Below are 19,236 nucleotides of genomic sequence, written 5' to 3' on the forward strand. Positions count from 1 at the left end.
TAATAGTGGGAGACTTTATTTTTTTATTTATTTTTTTAGTGGGAGACTTTAATGCCCCACTCACATCTATGGATAGATCAACTAAACAGAAAATTAACAAGGAAACACAAACTTTAAATGACACAATGAACCAGCTAGAACTAATTGATATCTATAGGACATTTCACCCCAAAACAATCAATTTCACCTTTTTCTCAAGTGCACATGGAATCTTCTCTAGAATAGATCACATCCTGGGCCATAAATCTAGCCCTGGTAAATTCAGAAAAATTGAAATCGTTCCAGTCATCTTTTCTGACCACAATGCAGTAAGATTAGATTTCAATTACAGGAAAAAAAAAACTATTAAAAGTTCAAACATATGGAGGCTAAATAACACACTTCTGAATAACTAACAAATCATAGAAGAAATCAAAAAAGAAATAAAAATATGCATAGAAATGAATGAAAATGAAAACACAACAACCCAAAACCTATGGGACACTGTAAAAGCAGTGCTAAGGGGAAGGTTCATAGCATTACAGGCTTACCTGAAGAAACAAGAAAAAAGTCAAATAAATAACCTAGCTCTACACCTAAAGCAACTAGAGAAGGAAGAAATGCAGAATCCCAGGGTTAGTAGAAGGAAAGAAGTCTTAAAAATTAGGGCATAAATAAATGCAAAAGAAACAAAAGAGACCATAGCAAAAATCAACAAAGCTAAAAGCTGGTTTTCTGTGAAGTTTGCTCTGCATTGAATTGTTCTTTCAATGAATTTGTAGGGGAGAAAGTGGTCTCCCCGTCCTATTCCTCCGCCATCTTGGCTCCTCCCTCCAAAAGCTGGTTTTTTGAAAAGATAAACAAAATTGACAAGCTGTTAGCAAGACTCATTAAGAAACAAAGGGAGGAGAACCAAATTAACAAAATTAGAAATGAAAATGGAGAGATCACAACAGACAACACTGAAATACAAAGGATCATGAGAGACTACTACCAGCAGCTCTATGTCAATAAAATAGGCAACTTGGAAGAAATGGACAAATTCTTAGAAAAGTATAACTTTCCAAAACTGAACCAGGAAGAAATAGAAGATCTTAACAGACCCATCACAAACACAGAAATTGAAACTGTAATCAGAAATCTACCAGCAAACAAAAGCCCAGGACCAGATGGCTTCACAGCTGAATTCCACCAAAAATTTAGAGAAGAGCTAACACCTATCTTACTCAAACTCTTCCAGAAAATTGCAGAAGAAGGTAAACTTTCAAACTCATTCTATGAGACCACCATCACCCTAATTCCGAAACCAGAGAAAGATGCCACAAAAGAAGAAAACTACAGGCCAATATCACTGATGAACATAGATGCAAAAATCTTTAACAAAATTCTAGCAAACAGAATCCAACAACATATCAAAAAGATCATACATCATGACCAAGTGGGCTTTATCCCAGGAATGCAAGGATTCTTTAATATCCACAAATCAATCAATGTAATACACCACATTAACACATTGAAAGATAAAAACCATATGATTATCTCAATAGATGCAGGAAAAGCCTTTGACAAAATTCAACATCCATTTAAGATAAAAACTCTCCAGAAAGCAGGAATAGAAGGAACATACCCCAACATAATAAAAGCTATATATGACAAACCCACAGCAAACATTATCCTCAATGGTGAAAAATTGAAATCATTTCCCCTAAAACCAGGAACAAGACAAGGGTGACCACTCTCACTGCTACTATTCAACATAGTTTTGGCAGTTTTGGCCACAGCAATCAGAGCAGAAAACGAAATAAAAGGAATCCAGATAGGAAAAGAAGAAGTGAAACTCTCACTTTTTGCAGATGACATGATCCTCTACATAGAAAACCCTAAAGACTCTACCAGAAAATGACTAGAGCTAATCAATGAATATAGTAAAGTTGCAGGATATAAAATTAACACACAGAAATCCCTTGCATTCCTATACACTAACCATGAGAAAACAGAAAGAGAAATTAAGGAAACAATACCATTCACCATTGCAACAAAAAGGATAAAATACTTAGGAGTATATCTACCTAAAGACACAAAAGACCTATACATAGAAAACTATAAAACACTGATGAAAGAAATCAAAGAGGGCACAAATAGATGGAGAAATACACCGTGTTCATGGATTGGAAGAATCAATATTGTGAAAATGAGTATACTACCCAAAGCAATCTATAGATTCAATGCAATCCCTATCAAGCTACCAACAGTATTCTTCACAGAACTAGAACAAATAATTTCACAATTTGTATGGAAATACAAAAAACCTTGAATAGCCAAAGCAATCTTGAGAAAGAAGAATGGAACTGGAGGAATCAACCTGCCTGACTTCAGGCTCTACCACAAAGCCACAGTCATCAAGACAGTACGGTACTGGCACAAAGACAGAAACATAGATCAATGGAACAAAATGGAAAGTCCAGAGATAAATCCACGAACCTATGGACACCTTATCTTTGACAAAGGAGGCAAGGATATACAATGGAAAAAAGACAACCTCTTTAATAAGTGGTGCTGGGAAAACTGGTAAACCACTTGTAAAAGAATGAAACTAGAACACTTTCTAACACCATACACAAAAATAAACTCAAAATGGATTAAAGATCTAAATGTAAGACCAGAAACTATAAAATTCCTAGAGGAGAACATAGGCAAAACAGTCTCCAACATAAATCACAGCAGGATCCTCTATGACCCACCTCCCAGAATATTGGAAATAAAAGCAAAAATAAACAAATGGGACCTAATGAAACTTAAAAGCTTTTGCACAACAAAGGAAACTATAAGCAAGGTGAAAAGACACCTTCAGAATGGGAGAAAATAATAGCAAATGAAGCAACAGACAAAGGATTAATCTCAAAAATATACAAGCAACTCCTGCAGCTCAATTCCAGAAAAATAAATGACCCAATGAAAAAATGGGCCAAAGATCTAAACAGACATTTCTCCAAAGAAGACATGCAGATGGCGAACAAACACGTGGAAAGATGCTCAACATCACTAATTATCAGAGAAATAAATCAAAACCTCAATGAGGTACCATTACATGCCAGTCAGAATGGCTGTTATCCAAAAGTCTACAAGCAATAAATGCTGGAGAGGGTGTGAAGAAAAGGGAACCCTCCTACACTGTTGGTGGGAATGCAAACTAGTACAGCCACTATGGAGAACAGTGTGGAGATTCCTTAAAAAACTGGAAGTAGAACTGCCATATGACCCAGCAATCCCACTCCTGGGCATACACACCAAGGAAACCAGATCTGAAAGAGACACGTGTACCCCAATGTTCATTGCAGCACATTTATAATAGCCAGGTCATGGAAGCAACTTAGATGCCCATCAGCAGATGAATGGATAAGGAAGCTATGGCACATATACACAATGGAATATTACCCAGCCATTAAAAAGAACTCATTTGAAGCAGTTCTAATGAGATGGATGAAACTGGAGCCCATTATACAGAGTGAAGTAAGCCAGAAAGATAAAGACCAATACAGTATACTAACGCATATATATGGAATTTAAAAAGACGGTAACAATAACCCTATATGCAAAACAGAAAAAGAGACACAGATGTACAGAACAGACTTTTGGACTCAATGCTCAATGGGAGAAGGCAAGGGTGGGATGTTCTGAGAGAATAGCATTGAAACAAGTATACTATCAAGGGTGAAACAGATCACCAGCCCAGGTTGGATGCATGAGACAAGTGCTCAGGGCTGGGGCACTGGGAAGACCCAGAGGGATGGGATGGAGAGGGAGGTGGGAGGGGGGATCGGGATGGGGAACACATGTAAATCCATGGCTGATTCATGTCAATGTATGGCAAAAACCACTACAATATTGTAAAGTAATTAGCTTCCAATAATAAAAATAAATGGAAAAAAAATTTTTTTTTAAAGAAAAAAAAATTTGGAGAGTATGGAAGGATTCCAGACTATTCCTGGATTCTCATCTGGAAGACAGTCCTCAAGGGCAACAGGGAATAGAGAAGAAAAGCTAGTTAAAAAAAAAAAAAAAGAATATGTCCAACAGGCAGGTGGGGGCAGGTCCTTTTAAGGCTCTCTTTCAACTTTGAGAATCAGTGCAACTAACTTTATGGGTTTTCCCAGACTCAGCCTCACACCTGTTTCCTTATCATTTCTCAGGGGACACTTAAGGGAGAACCTCCGTGGAAGGGGAGTTCCTCAGAACAGTTCTCTTCTCTCTGGCATCCTGATCCAGGACACCAGCTTCCCCACAGGCCCACAATTCACAAACCATCTCTAAAACTGAGAGACCCATGGTATTCCACCTGGATTTCTGACCTGGATCCTGGAACCACTCTTGAGGTGGTGAGCTGGGCCGCTGTGAGGCCCACTCTGTTTCTTTTCCCTCCCAGGTGGGCCTGTGCTGTCCTCCTCAAGTCCAGCATCTCAAGCTCCTTGTGTTCTGACCTTGTTAGCTGTCTGGATCAGTCAGGTGGGAAGGTCATCCAGGCCCTCTCACCCCACACGGTTGGAGCAGGCCTCCCCCCTCTCACCACATTTCTGCTAAAAGTGCAGACCCACTTGTGGACCAAAAGAGGTGACCCCAGCCACATGCATGTTGTGTTACATGGGGTCCTTGGGCCACCTGCATGGAGCAGACTCAAGGGGCCAGTTTACCAATATGTTTCAAGTGGGCAGGAACAGTCCAGGAGCCTGAGGAACCCCTAGACCATGACAGGTCTTCAGGGGGCCAGCTGCAGGCCAGGGTCAGAGCAGGCACTGACTCCCTGGAGAAGCGGGAGCCCCACCTGGGGACCCTGCCCTTTGGGGTCTCAGTCACTTACTGCCGGGGGTTCCTTGGTGACTCAGACGGTGAAGAACCTGCCTGCAGTGTAGGAGATCCAGGTCGATCCCTGAGTCAGGAAGATCCCCTGAGAAGGGAATGGCAACCCACTGCAGTATCCTTGCCTGGAGAATTGTTTGGACAGAGGAACCTGGTGTCTACAGCCCATGGGGGTCTCAAAGAGTCGGTCACGACTGAGTGACTTACACACTCACTCACTGCCAGAGATACTCGTGGCTGGAGGAGACAGGTGTCAGTTCACAATCGTGTGTTTCCTTCCATCCCTACACCCACCCCAGCAGAGAATCACATGAAGGGAGCAGATCAGGTGATGAAGTGAGTTTATTTATCCCAGTGCCCAAGAGGGTGCACCCAAGGTTGGAAGTCGGGTGACCCAGACAGAGGACCTGGAGGGGTAGGGGGACAGGTGACTCAGAGGCAGTTGGAGGCGACTCCTGGGAGGCAGGAGCCACAGGAAACTGTGAGGTGGGGGTTCCTGAGGTAGGAGTGAGAGGTTAGTTATTCAGGATAGTGGAGACATCAGGGATCCTCTCCTGAGTGAGGGCAGCCACGCACCCCAGGTCAGGACAGATGAACGAGTCACAGGTAGAACCTGAGCCTGGCTGGCCCTGGGGTCACATGCCAGGTTAGCAGCAGGGCTCTGAGGCAGGGATGCAGCAAGCAGGGCGGGAGCATGCGGGCTGGCAGAGCAGGGACACGCAGGAGGCCGGGCGGCAGCAGCTGGGCTGGCAGGAGGAGGCGGGGATGCAGCAGGCGGGGCGGCACACAGGACGGCAGAGGAGGGACACTGAGGAGGAGGGTCTGCAGCAGGGGGCCGGAGCTGAGCAGGGGGCGGCCTCACAGCACACGGGCCTGCAGCAGACGGGCCTGCAGCAGACGGGCTCACAGCAGACGGGCTCACAGCAGACGGGCCTGCAGCAGACGGGCTCGCAGCAGACGGGCCTGCAGCAGACGGGCCTGCAGCAGACGGGCTCACAGCAGACGGGCTCACAGCAGGCCTGCAGGCAGGGGGAGGAGGTGCAGCAGGAGGGCTGGCAGCTAGACTGCTGGCAGCCCAAGGCCGGGCAGGAGCTAATGCAGGCTGGCTGGCAGCAGAGGCTGGACTTGCTGCTCACTGGGGCACAGAGGAGGGTCAGGCGGGGGGCCGGGGCACAGCAGCTGGGGGCACAGCAGGGGGGCTCGCAGTAGCTCTCTGGACAGTTGTAGCTCAGGTCGTTGGAGCAGACAGACAGGGTGGAAGTGGCCATGTTGGAGGCGGTGGGGCTGGAGGACGGTTTGAGTGTGTGTGAGTGTATGAGCTGTGTGTGTGAGGTGCTTGGGGATGCAGGGCTTTTATACCTGGCCCCTGGCTTGTGTTGTTCCCACAGAGGCCTCCCAACCCTCCCTTCCTTGTTGGGGTTGACAGCTGGCTGCAGGAGCCCCTCATTAGTGCTGGCGTAGTTTCCACAATAGTTTTCACTCATTAAACCTATGAGGGTAAATATCCCTTGTTGCAGGATGTTTTTCCATTTCTCCATTGTTTGGTTCCGAAAAGATACAGAAAATATCTGAGGTAAGATTTTAAATGAAAAGGACCCTGAATAATCACTGGAAGGACTGATGCTGAAGCTGAAGCTCCAGTCCCTTGGCCACCTGATTCAAAGAGCTGACTCATTAGAATAGACCTTGATGCTGGGAAAGATTAAAGCAGGAGGAGAGGGGACAGCAGAGGATGAGTTGGTTAGATGGCAACATTGACTCAATGGACATGAGTTTCAGCAAGCTCTGGGAGTTGTTGAAGGACAGGGAATCCTGTTGTGCTGTAGTCCATGGGGTCACGAAGGGTGGGACACGAGCAACTGAGCAAGAGGAACAGTGCTGAGTGAGGTTTAGAGGTGAACATGTCTTTAAATTGGTGAATTTAGATGTTGCAGCTCTCCTCTGTTTGAGGTACAATTCTTTCAATATTATTTTGACTTTTACACATTTTAAATTTTACGTGTAAAGTGACATGTGCACGTAATGCTAGTGGCCCAGGGGATGTGACCGTGGAACCAGGGGAGAGTCATGTTGAGCAGGGGCTGCTGGGAGATCCTGGGACCACCCCCCTCCAGCAGCTGCTCTGCCAGCAGGAAGCATGGTGAGAGGGACATTCAGTCCCCTGCAGCCCAGCCAGTGTGCCTGAGAGGAGCGTTAATGGAGTGTGGTCATATGTGCAGTTTATTAGGAGTTCTCTTCAGAGAGCAGTGCTCACAGGTATCTGAGTCAGGGGCCACGTTCATCAACCTTTCACCCAAACCCAACTGCTCACAACACAACGTGCACCCCACACTTCTCAACCGAGCAACCTGCCCCTCTGGCAGGGTTTGTCTTCCTCAAGGGTTTCGGGGAGCGGCTTGAAAGAGCTGACTGTGGGAGCTGCCTTGATTGATTATCAAGGGTCCCTTCAAGGACATAGCTCTCTGTTCCGCCACCCCTCTGAATTTACTATCCAAAGTTAAACAGAACACTAATAAGCCTTGAATGCACACAAGACTCAGACAGATAGCCTTTTTACGATTACCCCTAATATAAACCAGGATGCCATTCCTGTGCTCTGGCGCCTAGTGAGAGTTCTAATTATTGTTATCTTAAAGATGATGTACATGGGGAAGAATTTTCTTTGGGATGCCTCCTTCTTGGTTTAAGTATAAATGAAGCTTAGAGAAATAAAGGAGCATCGTTGACTGCAGCGATCCTCTCGACCCCATCTGTCCTGTGTCTTTATTTCTTAGCCTAAATGAACGCGTCGTGTTGCTCGTTGAAATCTCCCGGCTGGTCCGGCAAAGGGTGATGCCCTGAAAGACTCAGAGAGAGGGAGGGTCTCCTCCTGGAGACCTCGCATGTGAGCAGCAGAGACTCAAGGACCCAAGGCAACACCCAAAATAAAGCTTAGGCAAGTGTTGGTTTCCCTTGTGGATACAAGAAGATGTGATCCCACGGAGCCTGGAACAGAAAATCAGCATGGGCTGACTGTGGGAAAAACCGTGACATATGGGCAGTGGTCATCATGGTGGTGCTGACCATGGCTGTGGGGTCAGATGACAGTGTCTGAGCACCTGGTCTAGGCCAGGTGGTGACCTGAACTCTCTACACCTGCCAAGTCACTTGATTCACATCCTCTCAGCAAGGAAGTTTCTGTAAATAGATGAGGAAGCCCAGGCACAGAGAACTTAAGCAACCATCTCAGGTCACACAGCCCAAAGTATCAGGACTGGGCCTGGAAGTCAGCCGTCTATATATAGGATTGAGGCTCTTACCCAGGCATTCCCCCAGGCCAACTTCAGTGCTAGACACAGAAGGAAGCATGTGTCCAAGGAAATCTACCACCAGGCAGCTGTGCTGAAAATTTACAACAGAGGTGGGAAAGAGCAAAATTAACACCACAGAAAATCAACTCTGGTTTTCAGCACAAACACTGTTAGTTCCTCCAAACCACAGAGGTAAAGTATGCATGCTTACTCAGGGGCTCAGTCGTGCCTGACTCTTTGTGACCCCATGGAACTGTAGCCCGCCAGGTTCCTCTGTCCATGGGATTCTCCAAACAAGAACACTGGAGGGAGTGCCACTTCTTACTCCAACAGAGTGTAGTGAAACTTTCTCAGTCGTGTCTGACTTTTTGTGACACCACAGATTATACAGTCCATGGAATTCTCCAGGGCAAAATACTGGAGTGGGTAGCCTTTCCGTTCTCCAGGGGATCTTCCCATTCCCAGGATAGAACAAGCTCTCCCTCATTGCAGGCAGATCTTTACCAGCTGAGCCACAAGGGAAGCCCAACAGAGGTAAAGCATATATCCCCAAATATGATGAGAGAAAATGTAGTAAACAGATCATGTGTTTCGCTGATTCCAAACATGATTGCTCAGTTGCTAACAAGGAAGAAGGAAAAGCTAGGATACAACAGTAAAGACAGGACTGAACACGAACCACTCTGAGCTGAGTGCACCAAGGTGCATGTGTTTGGACTGGAAGGGACTCATGAATTCAAGAGCATCGGATTTTTAGAGCCAACCATAAACATACATTCACTCAGTTCAGTTCAGTCACTCAGTCAGGTCTGACTGCGACCTCAGGACTGCAGCACGCCAGGCCTCACTGTCCGTCACCAACTCCTGGAGTTTACTCAAACTCATGTCCATTGAATCGGTGATGCCATCCAACCATCTCATCCTTTCTCGCCCCCTTCTCCTCCTGCCTTCAATCTTTCCCAGCATCAGGGTCTTTTCAATTGAGTCAGCTCTTCGAATCGGGTGGCCAAAGATTGGAGTTTCAGCTTCAGCATCAGTCCTTCCAATGAACATTCAGAACTGATTTCCTCTAGGATGGACTGGTTGGATCTCCTTGCAGTCCAAGGGACTCTCAAGAGTCTTCTCCAACACCACAGTTCAAAAGCATCAATTCTTCGGTGCTCAGCTTTCTTTATAGTCCAACTCTCACATCCACACACAAATACTGAAAAAACCATAGCTTTGACTAGACAGACCTTTGTTGGCAAAGTAGTGTCTCTGCTTTTTAATATGCTGTTTAGGTTGGTCAGAACTTTCCTTCCAAGGAGTAAGCTTCTTTTAATTTCATGGCTGCAATCATCATCTGCAGTGATTTTGGAGCTCCCAAAATAAAGTCTGCCACTGTTTCCACTGTTTCTCCATCTATTTGCCATGAAATGATGGGACTAGATGCCATGATCTTTGTTTTCTGAATGCTGAGTTTTAAGTCAATTTTTTCACTCTTCTCTTTCACTTTCATCAAGAGGTTCTTTAGTTCTTCTTCACTTTCTGCCATAAGGGTGGTGTCATCTGCATATCTGAGGTTATTGATATTTCTCCCAGAAATCTTGATTCCAGCTTGTGCTTCTTAAGCCCAGCGTTTCTCATGAAGTACTCTGCGAATAAGTTAAAAAAGCACGGTGACAGTATACAGCCTTGACATACTCATTTCCTATTTGGAACTGTATGTTGTTCCACATACAGTTCTAACTCTTGCTTCCTGACTTGCATACAGATTTCTCAAGAGGCAGATCAGGTGGTCTGGTATTCCCATCTCTTTCAGAATTTTCCACAGTTTATTGTGATCCACATAGTCAAAGGCTTTGGCATAGTCAATAAAACAGAAATCAATGTTTTTCTGGAACTCTCTTGCTTTTCCTTTTTTTTTTCTCTCTTGCTTTGTCAATGATCCAGCGGATGTTGGCCGTTTGATCTTTGGTTCCTTTACCTTTTCGAAAACCAGCTTGAACATCTGATAGTTCACAAGTCACCTACTGCTGAAGCCTGGCTTGGAGAATTTTGAGCATTAATTTGCTAGTGTGTGAGATGAGTGCAATTGTGCAGTAGTTGGAGCATTCTTTGGCATTGCCTTTCTTAGGGATTGGAATGGAAACTGACCTTTTCAGTCCTGTGGCCACTGCTGAGTTTACCAAATTGGCAGTTTTTAAGTGAACTGAATGATGGGCAGCTCCATCTCCAGGCAGGAAAAATCGGCCTACAGTCTGGTCTGGAGATGAACTACTACCAGGCAGACCCCCGACCTTTCCCACCAAACAGTGAAATGCACAAACCTTCAAGGGAAACACTGGGGACTAAGGCTGACGTTTCCTATTTTCAAATTATTACATCTTTCTCCTGCATTGGCAGGCAAATTCTTTACCGCTGGTGTCACCTGAGAAGTCCACTATATCCTTCTCAAGTAAAGAGAACGGCAGTGTATTTTCACATAAAAAAAAAAGCCCTTAGAAAACACTCTACTGATGTTTCCCTCTTGGAGAAACATTTAAAGAGATAAGACAAATGATGGGCTTCCCCTGGAGGTCCAGGGGTTAAGGATCCACCTTCCAGAGCATGGGGTGTGGGTTCAGTCCCTGGTCAGGGAGTCAAAGATCCCACACGCCCCTCAGCCAGAAAAACCAAATCATAAAACAGAAGCAACATGTGAACAAATCCAATAAAGAGTTTAAAAATGGTCCACTTAAAAAAATCTTAAAAACAAAACCAGAAAGAAAGAAGACAAAGGGCCAAGTGAGGAAACATACAGGACCACGTGGGAAATTGGGCAGGTGTAGGTGAGAAGGAGAGGAAGAAAAGTCTAAACAGCCAGAGCGATGGGTTCTGTTGGTCACACACAGTCTGATCCTTCCCGGGCAGTGACCCTGGTGAGGTTCTGATACTTCTTCAATATCAGGTGTATTGAAATGCTAAGCTTTTGGATTGTTGTTGTTGTTCAGTCACTAAGTTAAGTCCCGTTATTTTGACCCTATGGACTGCAGCATGCCAGGCTCCTCTGTCCTCCACTATGTCCCAGAGTTTGCTCAAATCATACCCACTGAGTCGATGACACTATCTAAGCATCTCACCTTCTGCCGCCTGCTTCTCCTTTTGCCATCAATTTTTTCCAACATTAGAGTGTTTTCTAATGAGTCAGCTCTTCGCTTCAGGTGGTCAAAGTATTGGAGCTTCAGCTTTAGCATCAGTCCTTCCAATGAATATTCAGACTTGATCTCCTTGCTGTCCAAGGGGCTCTCAAGAGTCTTCTCCAACACCACAGGTCAAAAGCAATTCTCTGACGCTCAGCCTTCTTTATGGTCCAATTCTCAAAACCATATATGACTACTGGAAAAACTATAGCTTTGACTAGACAGACCTTGTTGGCAAAGTAATGTCTCTGCTTCTTAATATGCTGTCTAGGTGGGTCATAGGTTTTCACCAAGGGGCAAGCATCTTTTATTTCATGGCTGCAGTCACCATCTGCAGTGATTTTGGAGCCCCCCAAAATAAAGTCTGTCACTGTTTCCATTTCCCCCCATCTATTTCCCATGAAAAGATGAGACCAGATGCCATGATCTTAGTTTTTTGAATGTTGAGTTTCATGTCAGCTTTTTCACTCTCCTCTTCCACACTCATCAACAAGCTCTTTAGTTTCTCTTCACTTTCTGCCATAAGGGTGGTATCATCTGCATAACTAAGGTTGATGATATTTCTCCTAGCCATCTTGATTCCAGCTTGTACTTCATGCCACCTGGCATTTCAGATGATGGGCTCTGCATACAAACTAAATAAGCAGGATTACAATATACAGCCTTGATACTCCTTTCCCAATTTGGAACCAGTCTACTTTTATATATCCAGTTCTAATCATTGCTTCTTGACCCACATAAAGGTTTCTCGGGAGATAGGTAAGGTGGTCTGGTATTCCCATCTCTTTGAAACTTTTGCATAGATTCAGTTAAATAAAATGCAATTAAATGAATTCTACCCATCTTTTTTCACTTTAAAATTTTGCTATTATAATAGTTGGGCTTGCCCTGTGGTTCAGCAGTAAAGAATTCACATGCCAGCAAGAACTGCAGGAGACACAGATTTGATCCTCAGGTCAGTGTGATCCCTTGGAGGAGGGCACAGAAACCCACTCCTGCACTCTTGCCTGGAGAATCTCATGGACAGAAGAGTCAGGCAGGTAACAGTCCCTAAGGTCACAAAGAATCAGATGCACTTGAAACAACTCAGCACACATGCATGCATATTGTAATAGGAACAATTACATTTTAGGCCCCCAGTCAAGGCCCTTCACACTGCCCTCAAGGTCTTTGCTTACCCAACACTGTCCCAACAGGGCCAGGGTATGTCCCTCTTTCCTGTATTTCCCAAGAGGGATAGCTGCCTTAATACTTGAATTCCCGAGGGCTCATCCAGTGAGCACCTGCCATTTCCAAATACCCCATCCCCCTTGGCTGTCAGTCCCTGTGATGGATAGTTTCAAGTGTCAACTTGATCAGGTCATAGTGCCCAGTTGTCTGAGAAAACAGGTCTGGATGTCATGACACAGTTGTTTCTTGGGTGAGATCAACACTGAAATCATTGGACTCTGAGTAAAACAGATTGCCCTACAAAATGTGGCTGGGCCACACCCAAGCAGTTGAAGACCTTGAGACCAGACTGAGGTCCCCCATGGAAAAAGACATTCTATCAGCAGGTCATTTGTAACTACAATACCAACTCTTCCCAGGAAGCTCACTGTACAGATGTGGATCTTGCCTGCCTCTAAACTGTGAGCTAGCTCCTCAACATCAATCTCTGCATATGTGCGCATGTCTTATTGGTTCTTTCTCTGGAGAACCCTGACTCACACAGGCTTCCAACATCACAGCATGTGGTTCTCAACATCAAGACCTCCGCACACAGAGGAAAACACTCACACTCATGTCCAGGGCACTAGAGAACAGCTGGCACCAGCCTGTCTGAAGCTGTTTCTGGAATAAGCTTTACGTATTCAAGGCAGATGTTTATTAAACGGGGTCTCCTTTGTCACTACTGAGGCCCCATGTTCCTAGTGTGCAAGCCCGGGGCCTGAACATGGGTCCCACTCCCCCACATCACTCGCTTCATGCAGGGTCTACAGGTGAGCAGAATACTCTGGACTGGAGGCTGCAGGAGAACCTCGGCCACAGGACACCCAGGCAGAGAGGAGCAGGGTGTGAGGAGCCGAGCCTGATGATGTTACTGTCCTGGATGCAGCTCAAGGACAGGTTTCTAAACCATCCCAGCTCAATGTCCACAACAAAGGTCTTTCCCAAGGTTTGGCCAGATATGCACTCCAGGCACAGAGATGGCATGACAGTGACTTTATTTGTTAACAGTCAGACCCCTCACCTAGGTCAGGAAAAATCATGACCAACAAGGATGGAGAGCAGGATGCTGGCTGAATCTCAGGACCTGCAGGGAACCAGGAGCCAGCCCAGCTTGCTAACAGGAAATTCTGGGGCAGAAGGAGACCCCAGACTGGGCTCAAGACTACATAAGTTTCAGGTGAAAGTCAGCGTTGGCCCTGGAAGGAGTTGGCAATGTGCCAGGTCAGCAACAGGGCTCCGGGGCCAAGGATGGGAGGCAGCAAGCAGGGCGGTAGCACGCGGGATGGCAGAGCAGGGAAACGCAGGAGGCTGGGTGGCAGCAGCTGGGCTTGCAGGAGGAGGCGGGCACGCAGCAGGCGGGGCGGCACACGGGGCGGCAGAGGAGGGACACGGAGGAGGAGGGTCTGCAACTGACCGAGGAGCAGGGGTTGGGCTGGCAGCACAAGGAGGCTGAGCAGGTGGAGGCCTCACAGCACACGGGCCTGCAGCAGACGGTCGTGCAACAGACAGGCGTGCAGCAGACGGGCCTGCAGCAGACGGCCTCACAGCACACGGGCCTGCAGCAGACGGGCCTGCAGCAGACAGGCCTGCAGCAGACAGGCTCACAGCAGACAGGCTCACAGCAGGCGGGCTCACAGCAGGCCTGCTGGCAGGGGGAGGAGGTGCAGCAGGAGGGTTGGCAGCTAGACGGCTGGCAGCATGAGATCAGGCAGGAGCTGCTGCAGGCGGGCTGGCAGCAGGGGCTGGACTTGCAGCTCACTGGGGCGCAGAGGAGGGTCAGGCGGGGGCCCGGGACACAGCAGCTGGGGGCACAGCAGGGGGGCTCACAGCAGCTCTCTGGACAGTTGTAGCTCAGGTCGCTGGAGCAGACAGACAGGGTGGAGGAGGCCATGGTGCAGGCGGTGGGGCTGCAGGATGGTTTGAGTGTGTGTGAGTGTATGAGCTGTGTGTGTGATGTGCTTGGGGATGCAGGGCTTTTATACCTGGCCCCTGGCTTGTGTTGTTCCCACAGGAGACTCCCAGGTCCTCCCTTCCTTGTTGGGGTTGACAGCTGACTGCAGGAGCCCCTCATTAGTGCTGGCGTGGTTTCCACAGTTTTCACTCATTAAACCTGTGAGTATAAATATCCCATGTTGCAGGATGTTTTCCCACTTCTCCTTTGTTTGGCTCCAGAAAAGATATAGACAATGTCTGAGGTAAGATCTTAAAGGAAATGAACCCTGAATATTCACTGGAAGGATTGAAGCTGAAGCTCCAATCCTTTGGCCACCTGATTCAAAGAGCTGACTCTTTAGGAAAGCACCTGATTTGGAAAGATTAAAGCAGGAGGAGAAGGGACAACAGAGGATGAGTTGGTTAGATGGCAACTTTGATTCAGTGGACATGAGTTTGAGCAGGCTCTGGGAAATGGTGAAGGACAGGGAATCCTGTTGTTCTCTAGTCCATGGGGTCACGAAAAGTCGGACACGACTGAGCAACTGAAAAAAGGGACTATGCTGAGTGAGGTTTAGAGGTGAACATGTCTCTAAATTGGTGAATTTAGACGTTGCAGCTCTCCTCTGTTTGAGGTACAGCACTTTTAATATTATTTTAACTTTTACGTATTTTAAAATTTAGGTGTAATGTGACATGTGCACGTCTGTATAATGCAAGTGGTCCAGGGGATGTGACCGTGGATCCAGGGGAGGGTCATGTTCAGCGGGGGATGCTGGGAGATCCTGGGACCCCCCCCTCCAGCAGCTGCTCTGTCAGCAGAAAGCATGGTGAGAGGGACATCCAGTCCCCTGCAACCCAGCCAGTGTGCCTGAGTGGAGCGTTAACGGAGCATGGTCATACGTGCAGTCTGTTAGGAGGTCTCTTCAGAGAGTAGTGCTCACAGGTACCTGAGTCAGGGCCACGTTCATCAACCTTTCACCCAAACCCAACTGCTCACAGCACAATGTGCACCCCACACTTCTCAACCGAGCAAGCTGCCCCTCTGGCCAAGTTTGTCTTCCTCAAGGGTGATGCCCTGAAAGACTCAGAGAGAGGGAGGGTCTCCTCCTGGAGACCCCACGTGTGAGCAGCAGAGACTCGAGGACCTGAGGCAACACCCAAAGTAAAGCTCAGCAAGAGTTGGTTTTCCTTGTGGATACAAGAAGACATGGTACCAGGGAGCCTGAAACAGAAAGTCAGCAAGGCTGACTCTGGGGAAGACAGTGACATCTGGGCAGTGGTCATCACGGTGGCCCTGACCACAGCTGTGGGGTCAGATGACACTGAGCACCTCTTCTAGGCCAGGTGGTGATCTGAACTCTCTACACCTGCCAAGTCACTTGATTTCACATCCACTCAGCAAGGAAGTTTCTGTAAATAGATGAGGAAGCCCAGGCACAGAGAACTTAAGCAACCATCTCCAGGTCACACAGCCCAAAGTATCAGGACTGGGACTGGAAGCCAGCCATCTGGATATAGGATTGAGAGTCTTACCCAGGCATTCCCCCAGGCCAACTTCAGTGCTAGACACAGAGGGAAGCATGTGTCCAAGGAAATTTACCAAGACAGCTGTGCTGAAATTTTACAACAGAGGCGGGAAAGAGAAAAATTTACCCCAAAGAAAATCAACTCTGTGGTTCTCAGCACAAACACTGCTAGTTCCTCCAAACCACAGAGGTAAAGTATGCATGCTTGTTCAGGGGCTCAGTTGTGCCAGACTCTTTGTGACCCCATGGAACTGTAGCCCGCCAGGTTCCGCTGTCCATGGGATTCTCCAAGCAAGAATACTGGAGGGAGGTGCCACTTCTTACTCCAACAGAGTGTAGTGAAACTTGCTCAGTCGTGTCTGACTTTTTGCAACCCCATAGATTATACAGTCCATGGAATTCTCCAGGCCAGAATACTGGAGTGGGTAGCCTTTCCTTTCTCCAGGGGATCTTCCCAACCCAGGGATTGAACCCATGTCTCCCGCATTGCAGGCAGATTCTTTACCAGCTGAGCCACAAGGGTAGCCCAACAGAGGTAAAGCATAAATCCCCAAATATGATGAGAGAAAATGTAGCAAACAGACCTTCTGTTTTGCTGACACCAGATGTGATCACTCAGTTGCTAACAAGGAAGAAAGAAGAGCTAGGATAAAACAGTAAAGACAGGACTGAACACGAACCACTCTGAGCTGAGTCCACCAAGGTACATGTGTTTGGACTGGAAGGGCCTCAGGAATTCAAGAGCATCGGATTTTTGGAGCCCACCATAAACATACATTCAGTCAGTTCAGTTCAGTCGCTCAGTCACGTCCGACTGTGACCCCATGGACCACAGCACACTGTCCTCCCTGTCCTCCCACACAGGCCTCCCTGTGTCCTCCCACACAGGCCTCCCTGTCCATCACCAACTCGTGGAGTTTACTCAAACTCATGTTAATTGAGTCGGTGATGCCATCCAACCATCTCATCCTCTCTCACCCCCTTTTCCACCTGCCTTCAATCTTTCCCAGCATCAGGGACTTTTCAAATGAGTCAGTTCTTTGCATCAAGTGGCCAAAGGATTGGAGTTTCAGCTTCAGCATCAGTCCTTCCGATGAACATTCAGGACTGATTCCCTTTAGGATGGACTGGTTAGATCTCCTTGCAGTCCAAGGGACTCTCAAGAGTATTCTCCAACATCACAGTTCAAAAGCATTAATTCTTCAGCGCTCAGCTTTCTTTATAGTCCAACTCTCACATCCATACACAACTACTAGAAAAATCATAGCTTTGACTAGACAGACCTTTGTTGGCAAAGTAATGTCTCTGCTTTTTAATATGCTGTCTAGGTTGGTCACAACTTTCCTTCCAAGGAGTAAGTGTCTTTTAATTTGATGGTTGCAGTCATGATCTGCAGTGATTTTGGAGCCCCACAAAAATAAAGTCTGCCACTGTTTCCACTTTTTCTCCATCTATTTGCCATGAAGTAAGGGGACAAGATGCCATAGTCTTTCTTTTCTGAATGTTGAGTTTTAAGCCAATTTTTACTCTCCTCTTTCACTTTCATCAAGTGGCTCTTTAATTCTTCTTCACTTTCTGCTATAAAGGTGGTGTCATCTGCATATCTGAGGTTATTGATATATGTCACAGCAATCTTGATTCCAGCTTGTTCTTCTTCCAGCCCAGTGCGTGTCTCATGCTGTAATCTGAATATAAGTTAAATAAGCATGGTGACAATATACAGCCTTGATGTACTCCTTTTCCTATTTGGAACCAGTCTGTTGTTCCACGTCCAATTCTAACTGCTGCTTCCTGACCTGCATACAGATTTCTCAAGAGGCAGGTCAGGTAGTCTGGTATTCCCATCTCTTTCAGAATTTTCCACAGTTTATTGTGATCCACACAGTCAAAGGCTTTGGGATAGTCAATAAAGCAGAAATAGATGCTTTTCTGGAACTCTCTTGCTTTGTCAATGATCCAGCGGATGTTGGCAATTTGATCTCTGGTTTCTCTGCCTTTTCTAAAACCAGCTTGAATATCTGGTAGTTCACAGTTCACGTACTGTTGAAACCTGGCTTGGAGAATTTTGAGCATTACTTTGCTAATGTGTGAGACGAGTGCAATTCTGCGGTAGTTTGAGCATTCTTTGGCATTACCTTTTTTGGGATTGGAATGAAAACTGACCTTTCCAGTCCTGTGGCCACTGTTGAATTTTCCAAATTGGCAGTTTTTAAATGAACCAAATGAAGGGCAGCTCCATCACCAGGCAGGAAAAAATGGCCAACAGTCTGGTCTGGAAATGAACTATTACCAGGAGGACCCCAGACCTCTTCCACCAAACAGTGAAAGACACAGACCTTCTGGGGGAACACTGGGGACTAATTCTGATTTTCCCTACTTTCAAATTATTACATCTTTCTCCTGCATAAGCTGGCCAGTTCTTTACCACTAGTGCCACCTGAGAGGCCATTATATCTTTCTCAAGTAAAGAGGACGGCAGTGTATGTTCACATTAAAAAGAGTTTGGAAAACACTCTACGCATGTTTCCCTCTTGGAGAAACAGTTAAAGAGACAAGAGAAACGATGGGACTTCCCTGGAGGTCCAAGGGTTAAGAATCCACCTTCTAGTGCATAGGGTGTGGGTTCAGTCCCTGGTCAGGGAGACAAGACCCCACATGGCCCTCAGCCAGAAAAACCAAAACATAAAAAAGAAGCATCGTGGGAACAAATTCAATAAGACTAAAAATAGTCCAGGTTAAAAGAATCTTAAAAACGAAAACCAGAAAGAAAGAAGACAAAGGGCCAAGTGAGGAAACATACAGGTCCACGTGGAGAATTGGGCAGGTGTAGGTGAGAAGGAGAGGAAGAAAAGTCTAAACAGCCAGAGCAATGGGTTCAGTTGGTACACACAAAGTCTGATCCTACCCAGGCAAAGACCGTGGTGAGTTTATGACACTTCATTAATATCAGATGTATTGAAACGCTAAGCTTTTGGATTGTTGTTGTTGTTCAGTCACTAAGTTAAGTCCAATTTTGCGACCCTATGGACTGCAGCACTCCAGGCTCCTCTGTCCTCCACTATCTCCCAGAGTTTGCTCAAATTCATACCTACTGAGTCGATGATGCTATCTAAGCATCTCACCCTCTGCCGCCTACTTCTCCTTTTGCCGTCAATCTTTCCCAACGTTACAGTCCTGTCTAATGAGTCAGCTCTTTGCCTCAGGTGGCCAAATTATTGGAGCTTCTTCTTTAGCATCAGTCATTCCAGTGAATATTCAGGCTTGATCTCCTTGCTGCCC

At 46.4% G+C, this 19,236-nt stretch overlaps 3 protein-coding genes across 3 annotated transcripts in view; all 3 read right to left on the bottom strand.

Annotated features, from left to right (window-relative positions):
* Window positions 1–19,236, bottom strand: part of TSPEAR (thrombospondin type laminin G domain and EAR repeats) — a 180,463-nt gene that overhangs the window by 41,176 nt on the left and 120,051 nt on the right. The window lies entirely within an intron of this gene.
* Window positions 5,481–6,101, bottom strand: LOC136173128 (keratin-associated protein 10-8-like). The gene has a single exon (XM_065942455.1). The coding sequence runs from the start codon at window positions 6,099–6,101 to the stop codon at window positions 5,481–5,483; it is 621 nt and encodes a 206-aa protein (XP_065798527.1).
* Window positions 13,719–14,387, bottom strand: LOC136173126 (keratin-associated protein 10-8-like). Its single transcript, XM_065942452.1, has one exon. The coding sequence runs from the start codon at window positions 14,385–14,387 to the stop codon at window positions 13,719–13,721; it is 669 nt and encodes a 222-aa protein (XP_065798524.1).

This window comes from Muntiacus reevesi, chromosome 8 (assembly GCF_963930625.1).
Source record: "Muntiacus reevesi chromosome 8, mMunRee1.1, whole genome shotgun sequence".
In the NCBI taxonomy this organism is placed as follows: Eukaryota; Metazoa; Chordata; class Mammalia; order Artiodactyla; family Cervidae; genus Muntiacus; species Muntiacus reevesi.

What these genes read in the sequence shown, in the direction of transcription:
- LOC136173128 (XM_065942455.1), bottom strand. Translation starts at nt 6,101, where the DNA reads ATGGCCACTTCCACCCTGTCTGTCTGCTCCAACGACCTGAGCTACAAC.
- LOC136173126 (XM_065942452.1), bottom strand. Translation starts at nt 14,387, where the DNA reads ATGGCCTCCTCCACCCTGTCTGTCTGCTCCAGCGACCTGAGCTACAAC.